General features: G+C 45.8%; 1 protein-coding gene across 3 annotated transcripts in view; it reads right to left on the bottom strand.

Annotated features, from left to right (window-relative positions):
• LOC115552526 (coagulation factor VII) overlaps positions 1–18,277 on the bottom strand; it is a 44,318-nt gene extending 26,041 nt beyond the window's left edge. For 2 of the 3 annotated variants that reach the window (XM_030368708.1, XM_030368707.1), the window contains exons 1-2: positions 17,937–18,277; positions 17,234–17,394 (exon numbers count right to left, since the gene is read on the bottom strand). In XM_030368708.1, coding sequence (XP_030224568.1) covers positions 17,234–17,394; positions 17,937–17,994 — 219 coding nt within the window. In that variant the 5' untranslated portion in view covers positions 17,995–18,277. The remainder of the gene's footprint in view (positions 1–17,233; positions 17,395–17,936) is intronic. The other variant, XM_030368706.1, reaches the window with a different exon arrangement.
• Between the last annotated feature and the right edge of the window lie 2,052 nt (positions 18,278–20,329).

Genomic DNA, 20,329 nt, shown 5'->3' with positions numbered 1-20,329 from the left:
CACCAACATGTTTGTAAAATGTGGGCTCGATCCGATGTCTAATTTTGGATTTCTTTGGATTTTTGATATTCCACGTCTAATTTAGCTCATAAACCAATATTCAAAACGCTACCGTTTCGTTATCGAAGGACGGATCAAAAAAGTGTTTTTCATGCATTCTTTGCGTGTGCGTCTGAAGATGTCGTGTGCAAAGTTTGGTGTCGATTGGTCAAGAAATGTGGGAGGAGTAGGGAAAAAACAGTTTTGCGGTTTTTGCGATTTTGCGAAAAAAAATTGTAGACGCAAATGGGCGTGGCCTATGCCAAAAGATGCAGCAGACTCCAGTGAATATGTGTGTACAAGGTTTTGAATGTGGGAGGTTCGGTGTGGGAGTTATAGCCCCAAACGCGTCTTTCCTTGGTATAGCGCCACCTAGTGGCCGGCGTGTCTGGATTTGGTCGTCTGCTTAGAACTCAGGGACCTGGATCTAGTCATGCAATTGGCGTTTCGGCACCATTTACGGCTTGGGCTGTGGACCCACTTCTAGGGGGGAATAATAACTAGAACTGCAAGCAGTTATGCAGGGGTCCAAGAAGTGTGCATTTCGCCGGCACAACGCGGCAAGAAATGTGCGTTTCGCCGGCACAATGCGAAGCAAGTATTCAAAACGCTACCGTGAACAACATGTGGATATAAAGGTTTTGACTGTGGGAGCTTCGGTGTGGGAGTTATAGCCTAAAACGCGTTTTCAGAACATTGGCCAAATAGGAGATAGACAATGTCGTCGTTTTTTGGCGCCGCCCTGTGGCGACATTTTCCAAAGACAATTTTCCTTTGCCAAAAACTCCCGCCCACATTAATAATTCTTGGCCATATTTTCTATATAGATTCGGGTTTGCCCCTTGATGGTTTCCCTTGAGTTTGAAGAACATTCCTTTGGCCAATTAGAAGATATACAATTTCCTCGTTTATTGCGCCCCCTAATGGCGAAATATTCCGAATTCTTTATTGAACGCCATTAAGGGTAGCACCGACATGTGTCTAAAATTTGGACTTGATCCGATGTCTAATTTTGGTATTTTCTGAATTTTTGCGTATCGACGTAAAACGTAGCTAATAAAGCAATATTCAAAACGCTACCGTTTCGTAGTCGAAGGTCGGATCAAAAAAGTATATAGTTTTTCTTTTCGTGTGCGTCTGACGATGTCGTGTGCAAAGTTTGGTGTCGATTGGTCAAGGAATGTGGGCGGAGTTGGGAAAAAACAGTTTTGCGGTTTTCGCGATTTTGCGAAAAAAAATTATAGACGCAAATGGGCGTGGCCTATGCCAAAAGATGCATCAGACTCCAGTGAATCTGTGTGTTCAAGGTTTTGAATGTGGGAGGTTCGGTGTGGGAGTTATAGCCCCAAACGCGATTTTCTTGTTATAGCGCCACCTAGTGGCCGGCAGGTCTGGATTTTGTCGTCTGCTTAGTCCGAACAGATCTGGACCTAGTCATGCAATTTGCGTGTCGGCACCATTTACGGTTTGGGGTGTGGGCCCACTTTTAGGGGGGTAAGAATAATAATAATAATCCTTACAAAAACAATAGGGATCCAACCTGTTGGCTTGGACCCCTAATAACTAGAACTGCAAGCAGTTATGCAGGGGTCCAAGAAGTGTGCATTTCGCCGGCACAACGCGACAAGAAATGTGCGTTTCGCCGGCACAACGCGAAGCATGTGTTCAAAACGCTACCCTGAACCTGTGGATATAAAGGTTTTGACTGTGGGAGCTTCGGTGTGGGAGTTATAGCCTAAAACGCGTTTTCAGAACATTGGCCAAATAGGAAATAGACAATGTCGTCGTTTTTTGGCGCCGCCCTGTGGCGAAATTTTCCAAGGACAATTTTCCTTTGCCAAATAACTCCCGCCCACATTAATAATTCTTGGCCATATTTTCTATATAGACTCGGGTTTGCCCCTTGATGTTTTCCCTTGAGTTTGAAGAACATTCCTTTGGCCAATTAGAAGATATAAAATTTCCTCGTTTATAGCGCCCCCTTAGGGCGTAATTTTCCGAATTTTTATTCGAACGTCGTTAAGGGTGGCGCTAACATGTGTGTTAAATTTGGACTCGATCCGATGTGTAATTTTGGATTTTTTTGGATTTTGGATTTTTCACGTCTAATTTAGCTAATAAACAAATATTAAAAACGATACCGTTTCGTCGTCGAAGGTCGGATCAAAAAATAAATTCAGCAATTATTTTCGTGTAGGTCTGAAGATGCCGTGTGCAAAGTTTTGTGTCAATTGGTCGAGAAATGTGGGAGGAGTAGCGAAAAAACAGTTTTGCGGTTTTCGCGATTTTGCGAAAAAAAATTCTAGACGCAAATGGGCGTGGCCTATGCCAAAAGATGCAGCAGACTCCAGTGCATCTGTGTGTACAAGTTTTTGGACTGTGGGAGGTTCGATGTGGGAGTTATAGCCCCAAACGCGTATTCCTTGGTATAGCGCCACCTAGGGACCGGCGTGTCTGGATTTTGTCGTCTGCGTAGTCCGAAGAGATCTGGATCTAGTCATGTAATCGGCGTGTGGGCACCATTTACGGTTTGGGCTGTGGTACCACTTTTAGGGGGGTAAGTATAATAATAATAATAGGAAGAAAAATCCTTACAAAAACAATAGGGATCCAACCTGTTGGCTTGGACCCCTAACTAGAACTGCAAGCAGTTATGCAGGGGTCCAAGAAGTGTGCATTTCGCCGGCACAACGCGACAAGAAATGTGCGTTTCGCCGGCACAACGCGAAGCATGTGTTCAAAACACTACCCTGAACCTGTGGATACAAAGGATTTGACTGTGGTAGGAGTAGCGAGAAGTCAGTGTAGCGTTTTCGCGGCGAAAATTTGTAGAAGATATACAATTTCCTCGTTAATTGCGCCCCATAATGGCGAATTTTTCCGAATTTTTTCTCGAACGACGTTAAGGTTAACACCAACATGCGTGTAAAATTTGGACTCGATCCGATGTCTAATTTTGGATTTCTTTGGATTTTTGATATTCCACGTCTAATTTAGCTAATAAACCAATATTCAAAACGCTACCGTTTCGTCGTCAAAGGTCGGATCAAAAAAGTAATGCAGGAATTCTTATCATGTAGGTCTGAAGATGCCGTGGGCAAAGTTTTGTGTCAATTGGTCGAGAAATGTGGGAGGAGTAGCGAAAAAACAGTTTAGCGCTTTTCGCGATTTAGCGAAAAATATTTATGGACGGAAATGGGCGTGGCCTATGCCAAAAGATGCAGCAGACTCCAGTGCATCTGTGTGTACAAGTTTTTGGACTCTGGAAGGTTCGGTGTGGGAGTTATAGCCCTAAACGTGTTTTCCTGGGAATAGCGCCACCTAGTGACCGGCGTGTCTGGATTTTGTCGTCTGCGTAGTCCGAAGAGACCTGGATCTAGTCATGCAATTGGCGTGTCGGCACCATTTACGGTTTGGGCTGTGGGCACAGTTTCAGGGGGGTAAGTATAACTAGAACTGCAAGCAGTTATGCAGGGGTCCAAGAAGTGTGCATTTCGCCGGCACAACGCGACAAGAAATGTGCATTTCGCCGGCACAACGCGAAGCATGTGTTCAAAGCGCTACCCTGAACCTGTGGATACAAAGGATTTGACTGTGGTAGGAGTAGCGAGAAGTCAGTGTAGCGTTTTCGCGGCGAAATTTTGTAGAAGATATACAATTTCCTCGTTTATTGCGCCCCCTAATGGCGAAATTTTCCGAAATTTTTATCGAACGACCTTAAGGTTAGCACCAACATGTGTGTACAATGTGGACTCGATCCGATGTCTAATTTTGGATTTCTTTGGATTTTTGATATTCCACGTCTAATTTAGCTAATAAACCAATATTCAAAACGCTACCGTTTCGTCGTCGAAGGACGGATCAAAAAAGTGTTTCATGCATTCTTTGCGTGTGCGTCTGACGATGTTGTGTGCAAAGTTTGGTGTTGATCGGGCGAGAAATGTGGGAGGAGTAGCGAAAAAACAATTTTACGGTTTTCGCGATTTTGCGAAAAAAAAATTCTAGACGCAAATGGGCGTGGCCTAGGCCAAAAGATGCAGCAGACTCCAGTGCATCTGTGTGTACAAGTTTTTGAATGTGGGAGTTTCGGTGTGGGAGTTATAGCCCCAAACGCGTATTCCTTGGTATAGCGCCACCTAGTGGCCGGCGTGTCTGGTTTTTGTCGTCTGCCGTCACCTCACGGACCTGGATCTAGTCATGTAATTGGCGTGTGTGCACCATTTACGGTTTGGGCTGTAGTACCACTTTTAGCTGCTGGAATAATAAGAACTAGAACTGCAAGCAGTTATGCAGGGGTCCAAGAAGTGTGCATTTCGCCGGCACAACGCGACAAGAAATGTGCATTTCGCCGGCACAACGCGAAGCAAGTATTCAAAACGCTACCGTGAACAACATGTGGATATAAAGGTTTTGACTGTGGGAGCTTCGGTGTGGGAGTTATAGCCTAAAACGCGTTTTCAGAACATTCCCTTGGCCAACTAGGAGATAGACAATGTGGTGGTTTTTTGGCGCCGCCCTGTGGCGAAATTTTCCAAAGACAATTTTCCTTTGCCAAATAACTCCCGCCCACATTAACAATTCTTGCCCATATTTTCTATATAGACTCGGGTTTGCCCCTTGACGGTTTCCCTTGAGTTTGAAGAACATTCCTTTGGCCAATTAGAAGATATACAATTTCCTCGTTTATTGCGCCCCCTGAGGGCGTAATTTTCCGAATTTTTTATCGAACGCCGATAAGGTTAGCACCAACATGTGTGTAAAGTTTGGACTCGATCCGATGTCTAATTTTGGATTTCTTTGGAATTTTGATTTTCCACGTCTAATTTAGCTCATAAACCAATATTCAAAACGCTACCGTTTCGTCGTCGAAGGTCGGATCAAAAAACTGTCTCACGATTCCTCTGCGTGTGCGTCTGAAGATGCCGTGTGCAAAGTTTGGTGTTGATTTGTCTAGAAATGTGGGAGGAGTAGGGAAAAAACAGTTTTGCGGTTTTCGCGATTTTGCGAAAAAAAATTATAGACGCAAATGGGCGTGGCCTATGCCAAAAGATGCATCAGACTCCAGTGAATATGTGGGTATAAGTTTTTGACTGTGGGAGGTTCGGTGTGGGAGTTATAGCCCCAAACGCGTTTTCCCTTGGTATAGCGCCACCTAGTGTTCGGCGTGTCTGGATTTTGTCGTCTGCGTAGTCCGAAGAGATCTGGATCTAGTCATGCAATTCGCGTGTCGGCACCATTTACGGTTTGGGCTGTGGTCCCACTTTTAGGGAGGTAAGAATAATAATAATAACTAGAACTGCAAGCAGTTATGCAGGGGTCCAAGAAGAGTGCATTTCGCCGGCACAACGCGACAAGAAATGTGCGTTTCGCCGGCACAACGCGAAGCATGTGTTCAAAACGCTACCCTGAACCTGTGGATACAAAGGATTTGACTGTGGTAGGAGTAGCGGGAAGTCAGTGTAGCGTTTTCGCGGCGAAATTTTGTAGAAGATATACAATTTCCTCGTTTATTGCGCCCCCTAATGGCGAATTTTTCCGAAATTTTTATCGAACGACATTAAGATTAACACCAACATGTGTGTAAAATTTGGACTCGATCCGATGTCTAATTTTGGATTTCTTTGGATTTTTGATATTCCACGTCTAATTTAGCTAATAAACCAATATTCAAAACGCTACCGTTTCGTTGTCAAAGGTCGCATCAAAAAATTGTTTCCTGCATTCTTTGCGCGTGCGTCTGAAGATGTCGTGTGCAAAGTTTGGTGTTGATTGGTCAAGAAATGTGGGAGGAGTAGGGAAAAAGCATTTTTGCGGTTTTCGCGATTTTGCGAAAAAAAATTATAGACGCAAATGGGCGTGGCCTATGCCAAAAGATGCAGCAGGCTCCAGTGAATCTGTGCGTACAAGTTTTTGATTGTGGGAGATTCGGTGTGGGAGTTATTGCCCCAAACGCGTCTGTCCTTGGTATAGCGCCACCTAGTGGCCGGCGCGTCTGGATTTGGTTATCTGAGTAGCGGTGCCGGACCTGGATCTAGTCATGCAATTGGCGCGTGTGCACCATTTACGGTTTGGGCTGTAGTCCCACAAGTACGGGGGGAAGAATAATAATAATAATAATAATAATAGGAAAAATCCTTACAAAAACAATAGGGATCCAACCTGTTGGCTTGGACCCCTAATAATAATAGGAATAATAATCCTTACAAAAACAATAGGGATCCAACCTGTTGGCTTGGACCCCTAACTAGAACTGCAAGCAGTTATGCAGGGGTCCAAGAAGTGTGCATTTCGCCGGCACAACGCGACAAGAAATGTGCATTTCGCCGGCACAACGCGAAGCAAGTATTCAAAACGCTACCGTGAACAACATGTGGATATAAAGGTTTTGACTGTGGGTGCTTCGGTGTGGGAGTTATAGCCTAAAACGCGTTTTCAGAACATTGGCCAAATAGGAGATAGACAATGTCGTCGTTTTTTGGCGCCGCCCTGTGGCGAAATTTTCCAAAGACAATTTTCCTTTGCCAAATAACTCCCGCCCACATTAATAATTCTTGGCCATATTTTCTATATAGACTCGGGTTTGCCCCTTGGTGGTTTCCCTTGAGTTTGAAGAACATTCCTTTGGCCAATTAGAAGATATACAATTTCCTCGTTTATTGCGCCCCCTAATGGCGAAATTTTCCGAATTTTTTATCGTACGACATTAAGGTTAGCACTAACATGTGTGTACAATTTGGACTCGTTCCGATATTTAATTTCGGATTTCTTTAGATTTTTGATTTTCCACGTCTAATTTAGCTCATTAACCAATATTCAAAATTCTACCGTTTCGTCGTCGAAGGTCGGATCAAAAAACTGTCTCACGATACCTTTGCGTGTGCGTCTGAAGATGTCGTGTGCAAAGTTTGGTGTCGATTGGTCAAGAAATGTGGGAGGAGTAGGGAAAAAACATTTTTGCGGTTTTCGCGATTTTGCGGAAAAAAAATTTAGACGCAAATGGGCGTGGCCTATGCCAAAAGATGCAGCAGACTCCAGTGAATCTGTGTGTGCAAGGTTTTGAATGTGGGAGGTTCGGTGTGGGAGTTATAGCCCCAAACGCGTATTCCTTGGTATAGCGCCACCTAGTGGCCGGCATGTCTGGATTTTGTTATCTGAGTAGCGGTGCCGGACCTGGATCTAGTCATGCAATTGGCATGTCGGCACCATTTACGGTTTGGGCTGTGGTTCCACTTTCAAGGGGAGGTAGTATAATAATAATAAAAATCCTTACAAAAACAATAGGGATCCAACCTGTTGGCTTGGACCCCTAACTAGAACTGCAAGCAGTTATGCAGGGGTCCAAGATGTGTGCATTTCGCCGGCACAACGCGACAAGAAATGTGCGTTTCGCCGGCACAACGCGAAGCATGTGTTCAAAACGCTACCCTGAACCTGTGGATACAAAGGATATGACTGTGGTAGGAGTAGCGAGAAGTCAGTGCAGCGTTTTCGCGGCGAAATTTTGTAGAAGATATACAATTTCCTCGTTTATGGCGCCCCCTAATGGCGATATTTTCCGATTTTTTTATTGAACGCCATTAAGGTTAGCACCAACATGTGTGTACAATTTGGACTCGATCCGATGTCTACTTTTGGATTTTTGGGGATTTTTGATATTCCACGTCTGATTTAGCTAATAAACCAATATTCAAAACGCTACCGTTTCGTCGTCGAAGGTCGCATAAAAAAAGTGTTTCATGCATTCTTTGCGTGTGCGTCTGAAGATGTCGTGTGCAAAGTTTGGTGTCGATTGGTCAAGAAATGTGGGAGGAGTAGGGAAAAAACAGTTTTGCGGTTTTCGTGATTTTGCGAAAAAAAATTATAGACGCAAATGGGCGTGGCCTATGCCAAAAGATGCAGCAGACTCCAGTGAATCTGTGCGTGTAAGGTTTTGAATGTGGGAGGTTCGGTGTGGGAGTTATAGCCCCAAACGCGTCTTTCCTTGGTATAGCGCCACCTAGTGGCCGTGGTGTCTGGATTTTGTCGTCTGCCTAGAACTCAGGGACCTGGATCTAGTCATGCAATTGGCGTGTCGGCACCATTTACGGTTTGGGCTGTGGACCCACTTCTAGGGGGGAAAAATAATAATAGGAAAAATCCTTACAAAAACAATAGGGATCCAACCTGTTGGCTTGGACCCCTAACTAGAACTGCAAGCAGTTATGCAGGGGTCCAAGAAGTGTGCATTTCGCCGGCACAACGCGACAAGAAATGTGCATTTCGCCGGCACAACGCGAAGCAAGTATTCAAAACGCTACCGTGAACAACATGTGGATACAAAGGTTTTGACTGTGGGAGCTTCGGTGTGGGAGTTATAGCCCAAAACGCGTTTTCAGAACATTCCATTGGCCAAATAGGAGATAGACAATGTCGTTGTTTTTTGGCGCCGCCCTGTGGCGAAATTTTTAATTTTCCAAAGACAATTTTCCTTTGCCAAATAACTCCCGCCCACATTAATAATTCTTGGCCATATTTTCTATATAGACTCGGGTTTGCCCCTTGATGGTTTCCCTTGAGTTTGAAGAACATTCCTTTGGCCAATTAGAAGATATACAATTTCCTCGTTTATATCGCCCCCTTAGGGCGTAATTTTCCGAATTTTTATTCGAACGTCGTTAAGGGTGGCGCTAACATGTGTGTTAAATTTGGACTCGATCCGATGTGTAATTTTGGGTTTTTTTGGATTTTGGATTTTTCACGTCTAATTTAGCTAATAAACCAATATTCAAAACGCTACCGTTTCGTCGTCAAAGGTCGGATCAAAAAAGTGTCTCATGCATTATTTGCGTGTGCGTCTGAAGATGTCGTGTGCAAAGTTTGGTGTCGATTGGTCAAGAAATGTGGGAGGAGTAGGGAAAAAACAGTTTTGCGGTTTTCGCGATTTTGCGAAAAAAAATTCTAGACGCAAATGGGCGTGGCCTAGGCCAAAAGATGCAGCAGACTCCAGTGCATCTGTGTGTACAAGTTTTTGGACTGTGGGAGGTTCGGTGTGGGAGTTATAGCCCTAAACGCGTATTCCTTGGTATAGCGCCACCTAGTGCCCGGCGTGTCTGGATTTGGTTATCTGAGTAGCGGTGCCGGACCTGAATCTAGTCATGCAATTGGCGTGTCGTCACCATTTACGGTTTGGGCTGTGGTACCACTTCTAAGGGGAGGTAGTATAAAAACAAGAAGTGTGCATTTCGCCGGCACAACGCGACAAGAAATGTGCATTTCGCCGGCACAACGCGAAGCAAGTATTCAAAACGCTACCGTGAACAACATGTGGATATAAAGGTTTTGACTATGGGAGCTTCGGTGTGGGAGTTATAGCCTAAAACGCGTTTTCAGAACATTGGCCAAATAGGAGATAGACAATGTCGTCGTTTTTTTTGGCGCCGCCCTGTGGCGAAATTTTCCAAAGACAATTTTCCTTTGCCAAATAACTCCCGCCCACATTAATAATTCTTGGCCATATTTTCTACATAGACTCGGGTTTGCCCCTTGATGGTTTCCCTTGAGTTTGAAGAACATTCCTTTGGCCAATTAGAAGATATACAATTTCCTCGTTTATTGCGCCCCCTAATGGCGAAATTTTCTGAAATTTTTATCGAACGTCATTTAGGTTAGCACCAACATGTGTGTAGAATTTGGACTCGATCCGATGTCTAATTTTGGATTTTTTGGGATTTTTAATTTTCCACGTCTAATTTAGCTAATAAACAAATATTCAAAACTCTACCGTTTCGTCGTCGAAGGTCGGATCAAAAAAGTGTTTCATGCATTCTTTGCGTGTGCGTCTGAAGATGTCGTGTGCAAAGTTTGGTGTCGATTGGTCATGAAATGTGGGAGGAGTAGCGAAAATACAGTTTTGCGGTTTTCGCGATTTTGCGAAAAAAAATTCTAGACGCAAATGGGCGTGGCCTATGCCAAAAGATGCAGCAGACTCCAGTGAATCTGTGTGTACAAGTTTTTGAATGTGGGAGGTTCAGTGTGGGAGTTATAGCCCCAAACGCGTTTTCCCTTGTTATAGCGCCACCTAGTGACCGGCGTGTCTGGATTTTGTCGTCTGCGTAGTCCGAAGAGATCTGGATCTAGTCATGCAATTCGCGTGTCGGCACCATTTACGGTTTGGGCTGTGGTCACACTTTGAGGGAGGTAAGAATAACTAGAACTGCAAGCAGTTATGCAGGGGTCCAAGAAGTGTGCATTTCGCCGGCACAACGCGACAAGAAATGTGCGTTTCGCCGGCACAACGCGAAGCATGTGTTCAAAACGCTACCCTGAACCTGTGGATACAAAGGATTTGACTGTGGTAGGAGTAGCGAGAAGTCAGTGTAGCGTTTTCGCGGCGAAATTTTGTAGACGATATACAATTTCCTCGTTTATTGCGCCCCCTAATGGCGAATTTTTCCGAATTTTTTATCGAACGACGTTAAGGTTAACACCAACATGTGTGTAAAAGTTGGACTCGATCCGATGTCTAATTTTGGATTTCTTTGGATTTTTGATATTCCACGTCTAATTTAGCTAATAAACCAATATTCAAAACGCTACCGTTTCGTCGTCGAAGGTCGGATCAAAAAAGTGTTTTCATGCATTCTTTGCGTGTGTGTCTGAAGATGTCGTGTGCAAAGTTTGGTGTCGATTGGTCAAGAAATGTGGGAGGAGTAGGGAAAAAACAGTTTTGCGGTTTTCGCGATTTAGCGAAAAATATTCCTAGACGCAAATGGGCGTGGCCTAGGCCAAAAGATGCAGCAGACTCCAGTGCATCTGTGTGTACAAGTTTTTTGACTCTGAGAGGTTCGGTGTGGGAGTTATAGCCCCAAACGCGTATTCCTTGGTATAGCGCCACCTAGGGACCGGCGTGTCTGGATTTTGTCGTCTGCGTAGTCCGAAGAGATCTGGATCTAGTCATGCAATTGGCGTGTCGGCACCATTTACGGTTTGGGCTGTAGTACCACTTTTAGGGAGGTAAGAATAATAGGAATAATCCTTACAAAAACAATAGGGATCCAACCTGTTGGCTTGGACCCCTAATAATAGGAACTAGAACTGCAAGCAGTTATGCAGGGGTCCAAGAAGTGTGCATTTCGCCGGCACAACGCGACAAGAAATGTGCATTTTGCCGGCACAACGCGAAGCAAGTATTCAAAACGCTACCGTGAACAACATGTGGATATAAAGGTTTTGACTGTGGGAGCTTCGGTGTGGGAGTTATAGCCTAAAACGCGTTTTCAGAACATTCCCTTGGCCAACTAGGAGATAGACAATGTGGTGGTTTTTTGGCGCCGCCCTGTGGCGAAGTTTTCCAAAGACAATTTTCCTTTGCCAAATAACTCCCGCCCACATTAATAATTCTTGGTCATATTTTCTATATAGACTCGGGATTGCCCCTTGATGGTTTCCCTCGGGTTTGAAGAACATTCCTCAGGCCAATTAAAAGATATACAATTTCCTCGTTTATTGCGCCCCCTAATGGCGAGATTTTCCGAAATTTTTATCGAACGACATTAAGGTTAGCACCAACATGTTTCTAAAATGTGGACTCGATCCGATGTCTAATTTTGGATTTCTTTGGATTTTTGATATTCCACGTCTAATTTAGCTAATAAACCAATATTCAAAACGCTACCGTTTCGTCGTCAAAGGTCGCATCAAAAAAGTGTTTCGTGCATTCTTTGCGTGTGCGTCTGAAGATATCGTGTGCAAAGTTTGGTGTCGATTGGTCAAGAAATGTGGGAAGAGTAGGGAAAAAACTGTTTTGCGGTTTTTGCGATTTTGCGAAAAAAAATTATAGACGCAAATGGGCGTGCCCTATGCCAAAAGATGCAGCAGACTCCAGTGAATCTGTGTGTACAAGGTTTTGAATGTGGGAGGTTCGGTGTGGGAGTTATAGCCTCAAACGCGTATTCCTTGGTATAGCGCCACCTAGTGGCCGGCATGCCTGGATTTTGTCGTCTGCATAGTCTTCAGGGACCTGGATCTATTCATGCAATTGGCGTGTCGGCACCATTTACGGTCTGGGCTGTGGTACCACTTCTAGTTGGGAATAATAATAATAATAAGAACTAGAACTGCAAGCAGTTATGCAGGGGTCCAAGAAGTGTGCATTTCGCCGGCACAACGCGACAAGAAATGTGCGTTTCGCCGGCACAACGCGAAGCATGTGTTCAAAACGCTACCCTGAACCTGTGGATATAAAGGTTTTGACTGTGGGAGCTTCGGTGTGGGAGTTATAGCCTAAAACGCGTTTTCAGAACATTGGCCAAATAGGAGATAGACAATGTCGTCGTTTTTTGGCGCCGCCCTGTGGCGAAATTTTCCAAGGACAATTTTCCTTTGCCAAATAACTCCCGCCCACATTAATAATTCTTGGCCATATTTTCTATATAGACTCGGGTTTGCCCCTTGATGGTTTCCCTTGAGTTTGAAGAACATTCCTTTGGCCAATTAGAAGATATACAATTTCCTCGTTTATTGCGCCCCCTAATGGCGAAATTTTCCGAATTTTTATTCGAACGACAATAAGGCGAGCCCCGACATGTGTGTAAAATGTGGACTCGATCCGATGTGTAATTTTGGTTTTTTTTGGATTTTTGATTTGCCACGTCTAATTTAGCTAATAAACCAATATTCAAAACGCTACCGTTTCGTCGTCGACGGTCGGATCAAAAAAGTGTATACGGTTCCTTTTCGTGTGTGTCTGAAGATGTCGTGTGCAAAGTTTGGTGTTGATCGGGCGAGAAATGTGGGAGGGGTAGCGAAAAAACAGTTTTGCGGTTTTCGCGATTTTGCGAAAAAAAATTATGGACGCAAATGGGCGTGGCCTATGCCAAAAGATGCAGCAGACTCCAGTGAATATGTGGGTACAAGTTTTTGACTGTGGGAGGTTCGGTGTGGGAGTTATAGCCCCAAACGCGTATTCCTTGGTATAGCGCCACCTAGTGGCCGGCATACCTGGATTTTGTCGTCTGCATAGTCTTCAGGGACCTGGATCTATTCATGCAATTGGCGTGTCGGCACCATTTACGGTTTGGGCTGTGGGCACACTTTCTTGGTAGGAAGTATAATAACTAGAACTGCAAGCAGTTATGCAGGGGTCCAAGAAGTGTGCATTTCGCCGGCACAACGCGACAAGAAATGTGCGTTTCGCCGGCACAACGCGAAGCATGTGTTCAAAACGCTACCCTGAACCTGTGGATACAAAGAATTTGACTGTGGTAGGAGTAGCGAGAAGTCAGTGTAGCGTTTTCGCGGCGAAATTTTGCAGACGATATACAATTTCCTCGTTTATTGCGCCCCCTAATGGCGAATTTTTCCGAATTTTTTATCGAACGACGTTAAGGTTAACACCAACATGTGTGTAAAATTTGGACTCGATCCGATGTCTAATTTTGGATTTCTTTGGATTTTTGATATTCCACGTCTAATTTAGCTAATAAACCAATATTCAAAACGCTACCGTTTCGTCGTCAAAGGTCGCATCAAAAAAGTGTTTCGTGCATTCTTTGCGTGTGCGTCTGAAGATGTCGTGTGCAAAGTTTGGTGTCGATTGGTCGAGAAATGTGGGAGGAGTAGCGAAAAAACAGTTTTGCGGTTTTCGCGATTTAGCGAAAAATATTCCCAGACGCAAATGGGCGTGGCCTAGGCCAAAAGATGCAGCAGACTCCAGTGCATCTGTGTGTACAAGTTTTTGGACTCTGGGAGGTTCGGTGTGGGAGTTATAGCCACAAACGCGTATTCCTTGGTATAGCGCCACCTAGTGGCCGGCGTGTCTGGATTTGGTCGTCTGCCGTCATCTCACGTACCTGGATCTAGTCATGCAATTGGCGTGTGTGCACCATTTACGGTTTGGGCTGTGGTCCCACTTCTACGGGGGAATAATAACAAACACTACAAAAACAATAGGGATCCAACCTGTTGGCTTGGACCCCTAATAATAAGAAAAATCCTTACAAAAACAATAGGGATCCAACCTGTTGGCTTGGACCCCTAACTAGAACTGCAAGCAGTTATGCAGGGGTCCAAGAAGTGTGCATTTCGCCGGCACAACGCGACAAGAAATGTGCGCTTCGCCGGCACAACGCGAAGCATAAGTCAGTGAAGCGTTTTCGCGGCGAAATTTTGTAGAAGATATACAATTTCCTCGTTTATTGCGCCCCCTAATGGCGAAATTTTCCGAAATTTTTATCGAACGACATTAAGGTTAGCACCAACATGTGTGTAAAATGTGGACTCGATCCGATGTCTAACTTTGGATTTCTTTGGATTTTTGATATTCCACGTCTAATTTAGCTAATAAACCAATATTCAAAACGCTACCGTTTCGTCGTCGAAGGACAGATTAAAAAAGTGTTTCATGCATTCTTTGCGTGTGCGTCTGACGATGTTGTGTGCAAAGTTTGGTGTTGATCGGGCGAGAAATGTGGGAGGAGTAGCGAAAAAACTGTTTTGCGGTTTTCGCGATTTTGCGAAAAAAAAATCTAGACGCAAATGGGCGTGGCCTAGGCCAAAAGATGCAGCAGACTCCAGTGCATCTGTGTGTACAAGTTTTTGGACTCTGGGAGGTTCGGTGTGGGAGTTATAGCCCCAAACGCGTATTCCTTGGTATAGCGCCACCTAGGGACCGGCGTGTCTGGATTTTGTTATCTGAGTAGCGGTGCCGATTCTGGATCTAGTCATGTAATTGGCGCGTGTGCACCATTTATGGTTTGGGCTGTGGTTCCACTTTCACGGGGAGGTAGTATAAAAATCCTTACAAAAACAATAGGGATCCAACCTGTTGGCTTGGACCCCTAAAAATCCTTACAAAAACAATAGGGATCCAACCTGTTGGCTTGGACCCCTAATAATCCTTACAAAAACAATAGGGATCCAACCTGTTGGCTTGGACCCCTAACTAGAACTGCAAGCAGTTATGCAGGGGTCCAAGAAGTGTGCATTTCGCCGGCACAACGCGACAAGAAATGTGCGTTTCGCCGGCACAACGCGAAGCATGTGTTCAAAACGCTACCCTGAACCTGTGGATACAAAGGATTTGACTGTGGTAGGAGTAGCGAGAAGTCAGTGTAGCGTTTTCGCGGCGAAATTTTGTAGAAGGTATACAATTTCCTCGTTTATTGCGCCCCCTAATGGCGAAATTTTCCGAAATTTTTATCGTACGACATTAAGGTTAGCACCAACATGTGTGTAAAATTTGGACTCGATCCGATGTCTCATTTTGGATTTCTTTAGATTTTTGATTTTCCACGTCTAATTTAGCTAACATACCAATATTCAAAACGCTACCGTTTCGTCGTCGAAGGTCTGATCAAAAAAGTGTTTCGTGCATTCTTTGCGTGTGCGTCGGAAGATGTCGTGTGCAAAGTTTGGTGTTGATTGGTCAAGAAATGTGGGAGGAGTAGCGAAAAAACAGTTTAGCGGTTTTCGCGATTTTGCGAAAAAAAATTATGGACGCAAATGGGCGTGGCCTATGCCAAAAGATGCAGCAGACTCCAGTGAACAAGTGGGTACAAGTTTTTGACTGTGGGAGGTTTGGTGTGGGAGTTATAGCCCCAAACGCGTATTCCTTGGTATAGCGCCACCTAGTGGCCGGCATGTCTGGATTTGGTCGTCTGCCGTCATCTCACGTACCTGGATCTAGTCATGCAATTGGCGTGTGTGCACCATTTACGGTTTGGGCTGTGGTCCCACTTCTACGGGGGAATAATAACAAACACTACAAAAACAATAGGGATCCAACCTGTTGGCTTGGACCCCTAATAATAATAATCCTTACAAAAACAATAGGGATCCAACCTGTTGGCTTGGACCCCTAATAATAGGAATAATAATCCTTACAAAAACAATAGGGATCCAACCTGTTGGCTTGGACCCCTAATAAACCATTATTTTCTTGGGGGTGCTATGGGGGTGCTATGGCCAATCTAGGGGGTGCTCTAGCACCCCCTAGCCCCCCCCTGGCGCCGCCACTGCTTCTCGGGGTTTGTTTACCGGCGTTTGAATAGACTGCGTCAGGTTCTCCGACGTCTCTCACTCTTCCACAAAAGGTAAAGACAAGCAATGGTAGTTATCTCGGCCGGAATTTGGCAGTAATGGTGGAAAAAGTAACAGACCGGGGAACATAGAACCTTTTTTTGAAAAAGGGTCCTATGTTACCCGGTCACATATGCCGCGTTTCCACTGCAGGGTGCGGAACGGATCGGATCGCAAAGGTGCGGTAGGGAGGGGGCGGTAAATAGCCCAGCTCAGTTCCGAGGTCGCGTTTCCACTGCCGACAGTACCCTTTGTGGTAGGCCGGATGTTGATCGCCGCGGCAGCTACGTAAACATCGTAAACAACGTCTTCCTCCCCAAGAATGCAGACGAACGTCACCACCTCCTTGTTCGCCCAAGCAAGCGTTTTACGCAACATGTTAATTGTAAAGAATAATACCTCCAGGCTACTGTTTGTTTGTTTTTATCCCCGCGTCACCCGGAAGTGATGATTCTGTCGACCAATCAACGGAGGGGGTGTGTAGCTAGAATTTCCCGGGACCCTTTCAGGCGTCTCGTCTCGTTTTCAGTTCCCAACGGAGGAGTCCTGAAAACGAGGCCAAAACTGGCCAAAAACGGGTACGGCTAAGTCCGGGTCACGCCCACTTTTGGCGATGGGAACGCGACCCGATCCGCACCTTTGCGATCCGATCCGTTCCGCACCCTGCAGTGGAAACGCGCCAATACATATCGGGGAACATAGGACCCTTTTTGGGAAAAGCGCGGAACATAGGACCCTTTTTAAAAAGAAGGATCCTATGTTCCCCAGTCTCATACACAGAGGGGAACATAGGACCCGGGGAACATAGACACGCTCCCGGGCACCTACGTTATAATCCTTTCATGGGGCAGTACATGTTATAATCTTAATATGGTGAAGTACATGTTATAATCTTAACATAGGGTATTACATGTTATAATTCTTTCATGGGGCAGTACATGTTATAATCTTAACATGGTGCAGTACATTTTATAATCCTAACATGGGGCAGTACATGTTATAACATGGGGCAGTACATGTTGTGACCCTAACATGGTACATGTTATAATCCTAACATGGGGCAGTACATGTTATAATCTTAACATGAGGCAGTACATGTTATAACCCTTAACATGTTACATGTTAACATGGGACTCACGGTCTGGTCGTCGTTCTTGAAGGCCTCGCGGGCCTCCTCGTAGTCACAGATCTCCTCCCTGCACTCCGTCTCAATGTTTCCGGCCTTCAGCTCCTCCAGGAAGCCTGTGTTGGCCCTGCGGATACGGAGCAGCTGGTGGGCTGCGGACCGGTGCGCGAACACTGGGGGCGGGAGTCGGGAGAAACGTCAGAGACATGCTAGGCTAGGCTAGGCTAGGCTACGCAAGGCTGAGCTACGCTACAAACTAGGGGCCCGGGGACACACGTCAGAGACACGCTAGGCTACACTACGCTAGGGGTCGGGAACACACGTCAGAGACATGCTAGGCTAGGCTAGGCTACGCTAGGCTGAGCTACGCTACACACTAAGGTCCGGGGACACACGTCAGAGACACACTAGGCTATGCTACGCTATGCTAGGCTGAGCTACGCTGCACACTAGGGGGCCGGGGACACACGTCAGAGACACGCTAGGCTACGCTACGCTAGGGGCCGGGAACACGCGTCAGAGACACGCTAGGCTAAGCTACTAGAGTTAGATTTAGAGTTACTAGTTAGAGTTACAGTTCACTAGTTAGAGTTACAGTTCACTAGTTAGAGTTAGAGTTCACTAGTTAGAGTTGGAGTTACTACTTAGAGTTAGAGTTACTAGTTAGAGTTAGAGTTCACTAGTTAGAGTTGGAGTTACTAATTGAGGGTCTTACCAGCGGTGGTGGCGGGGCTGGTGAGAGCCCAGAGCAGACACACGGCTCTGAGCAGCATGATTTCTACAGTAGAACCCAGCAGAACAATAGGAACCCTGACCAATGGACGGACTGGAGGGTAGAACCACACAGAACAACAGGAACACTGACCAATGGACGGATTGCAGGTCGCTTTGGATAACAGCGTCTGTTAAATGTAGCATATAGAGTACAGTACAGAGCAGTACTACAGAGAGTACCAAGACAGAGGGCAGTACTACGGAGAGCAGTACCAGGAGTCTGGCAGGGAGCTGTTAGAAGTGACCAATTCTCTGACCGGATCAATATCTGAGGTCGACCCTCCTCCTACATGACACACACACACACACACACACACACACACACACACACACACACACACACAGTATTAGTATGTCAACAGCACCCTTTGGACCGACCAACGACATCAACATCCGATCATTGCATCCCACATGATCAGGATCCTGATCAATAGTTCAGCTGGACCCGATCAATGATTGACTGGTCCAGAGTCCATGACCCCCCCGTCGTGGAGCTGGGGAGGACAGAGGCTAAATGTTATAATCCTAACATGGGGCCGTACATGTTATAATCTTATCATGGGGCAGTACATGTTATAATCCTATCGTGGGGCAGTACATGTTATAATCCTAACATCGGGAAGTACATGTTATAATCCTAACATGGGGCAGTACATGTTATAATCCTATCATGGGGCAGTACATGTTATAATCCCAACATGGGTCAGTACATGTTTTAATCCTACAATGGGGCAGTACATGTTATAATCCTACAATGGGGCAGTACATATTATAATCCTACAATGGGGCAGTACATATTATAATCCTACAATGGGGCAGTACATATTATAATCCTAATATGGGGCAGTAAATGTCATAACCCTAACAAAATACATGTTATAACCCTAAGGTGGATCATGTTATAACCCTAACAGGGTACATGTATAACCCTAAGGTGGATCATGTTATAACCCTAACATGGTACATGTTAGCATGAGGCTCACGGTCTGGATGGAGCAGCTGGTGGGTCGTGTACCGCCCCGTGAACACTGGGGGACACACATCACAGACATGCCACGCTAGGCTAGGCTGAGCTACGCTACACACTAGGGGGCCGGGGGCGCACGTCAGAGACACGCTAGGCTATGCTACGCTAGGCTGAGCTACGCTACACACTAGGGGGCCGGGGGCACACGTCAGAGACACGCTAGGCTATGCTACGCTAGGCTGAGCTACGCTACACACTAGGGGGCCGGGGGCACACGTCAGAGACACGCTAGGCTATGCTACGCTAGGCTGAGCTACGCTACACACTAGGGGGCCGGGGGCACACGTCAGAGACACGCTAGGCTATGCTTGGCTGAGCTACAAACTAGGGGGCCGGGGACACACCTCAGTTAATCTGTTCTGAATCCGTTCTGCACGGATTCTCGCATTGTGCGATACGAGAATCGATACACTGCCACCAAATATCTATCTAATATTTTTCTATAAATTGTTTTGCTTTTTGCCACCTCCACCTCAGGGGACCCAGGTGTTGATGACCCACGCTGCTCCTGGCAGTTTGTCCCTGCCTCCCTCGCTCTCTGCCTCTTTGAGGACAGGCGTAGAAAACGTATTCCTACACTGGAATGGCGCAAAACGTTTGAAGGTAGTCTCTCTCTCCTTCTCGCCCTCCCTCATTCGCCGTCTCCTACTATTCCTCTCCATCTCTCCCTCTTTCTTTAACCTTCCCTCTCTCCCCCTCTCTCACTTATCCCCTCCCTTCCTCTCCCTCAACCAAACCTATCACTCTCTCTCTCCTCCTCTCTCTCTCTCTCTCCTCCTCTCTCTCTCTCCTCCTCTCTCTCTCTTCCCTTCCCTCTCTATCTTACCTTCTTCCTATTCTCCCTCTCTCAATTCCTCCCTTACCCTCAATCTCTCCCCTCCTCCCTCTCTCTTTAGCCGTCTGGCTCTCCTTCTCTCTCTTACTCACTTCCTTCCCCTCAATCTCTCTCCTCCTCCTTTCCTGGCACCCTCCCTCCCTGCCTCCCTCCCTGTCAGACAGGTTTAAAGTTCCATATTATTTTCTAAGGTGGACCAGAATCCATCTCTGTGTTCTAATCTCCCTTATTTTGTTAAGTTGAAACACAACCGGGCCAAACAAGGCAAGCAATTCGCCCGATAAAAGGTCTTCCAGTTACGAAAGTCGCTTCAAAGGCTTTGGGCATGGGGTGGTAGTGGGAAGGCCTGATACAGTAGGGGGTTCAGACCTGGTTCAGACCTGGTTCAGACCTGGGTCAGGGTCCCCATGGTAGGAACTTGGACAGAGGGGGTTTTCAGTAGGCCAAGGCCTACAGTAGTCACAGCCTCTGA

Source organism: Gadus morhua, chromosome 10 (assembly GCF_902167405.1).
Source record: "Gadus morhua chromosome 10, gadMor3.0, whole genome shotgun sequence".
Classification (NCBI taxonomy): domain Eukaryota; kingdom Metazoa; phylum Chordata; class Actinopteri; order Gadiformes; family Gadidae; genus Gadus; species Gadus morhua.
Note: the sequence above shows the minus strand (reverse complement) of the source record. Positions and strands in the feature narration are given on the sequence as shown.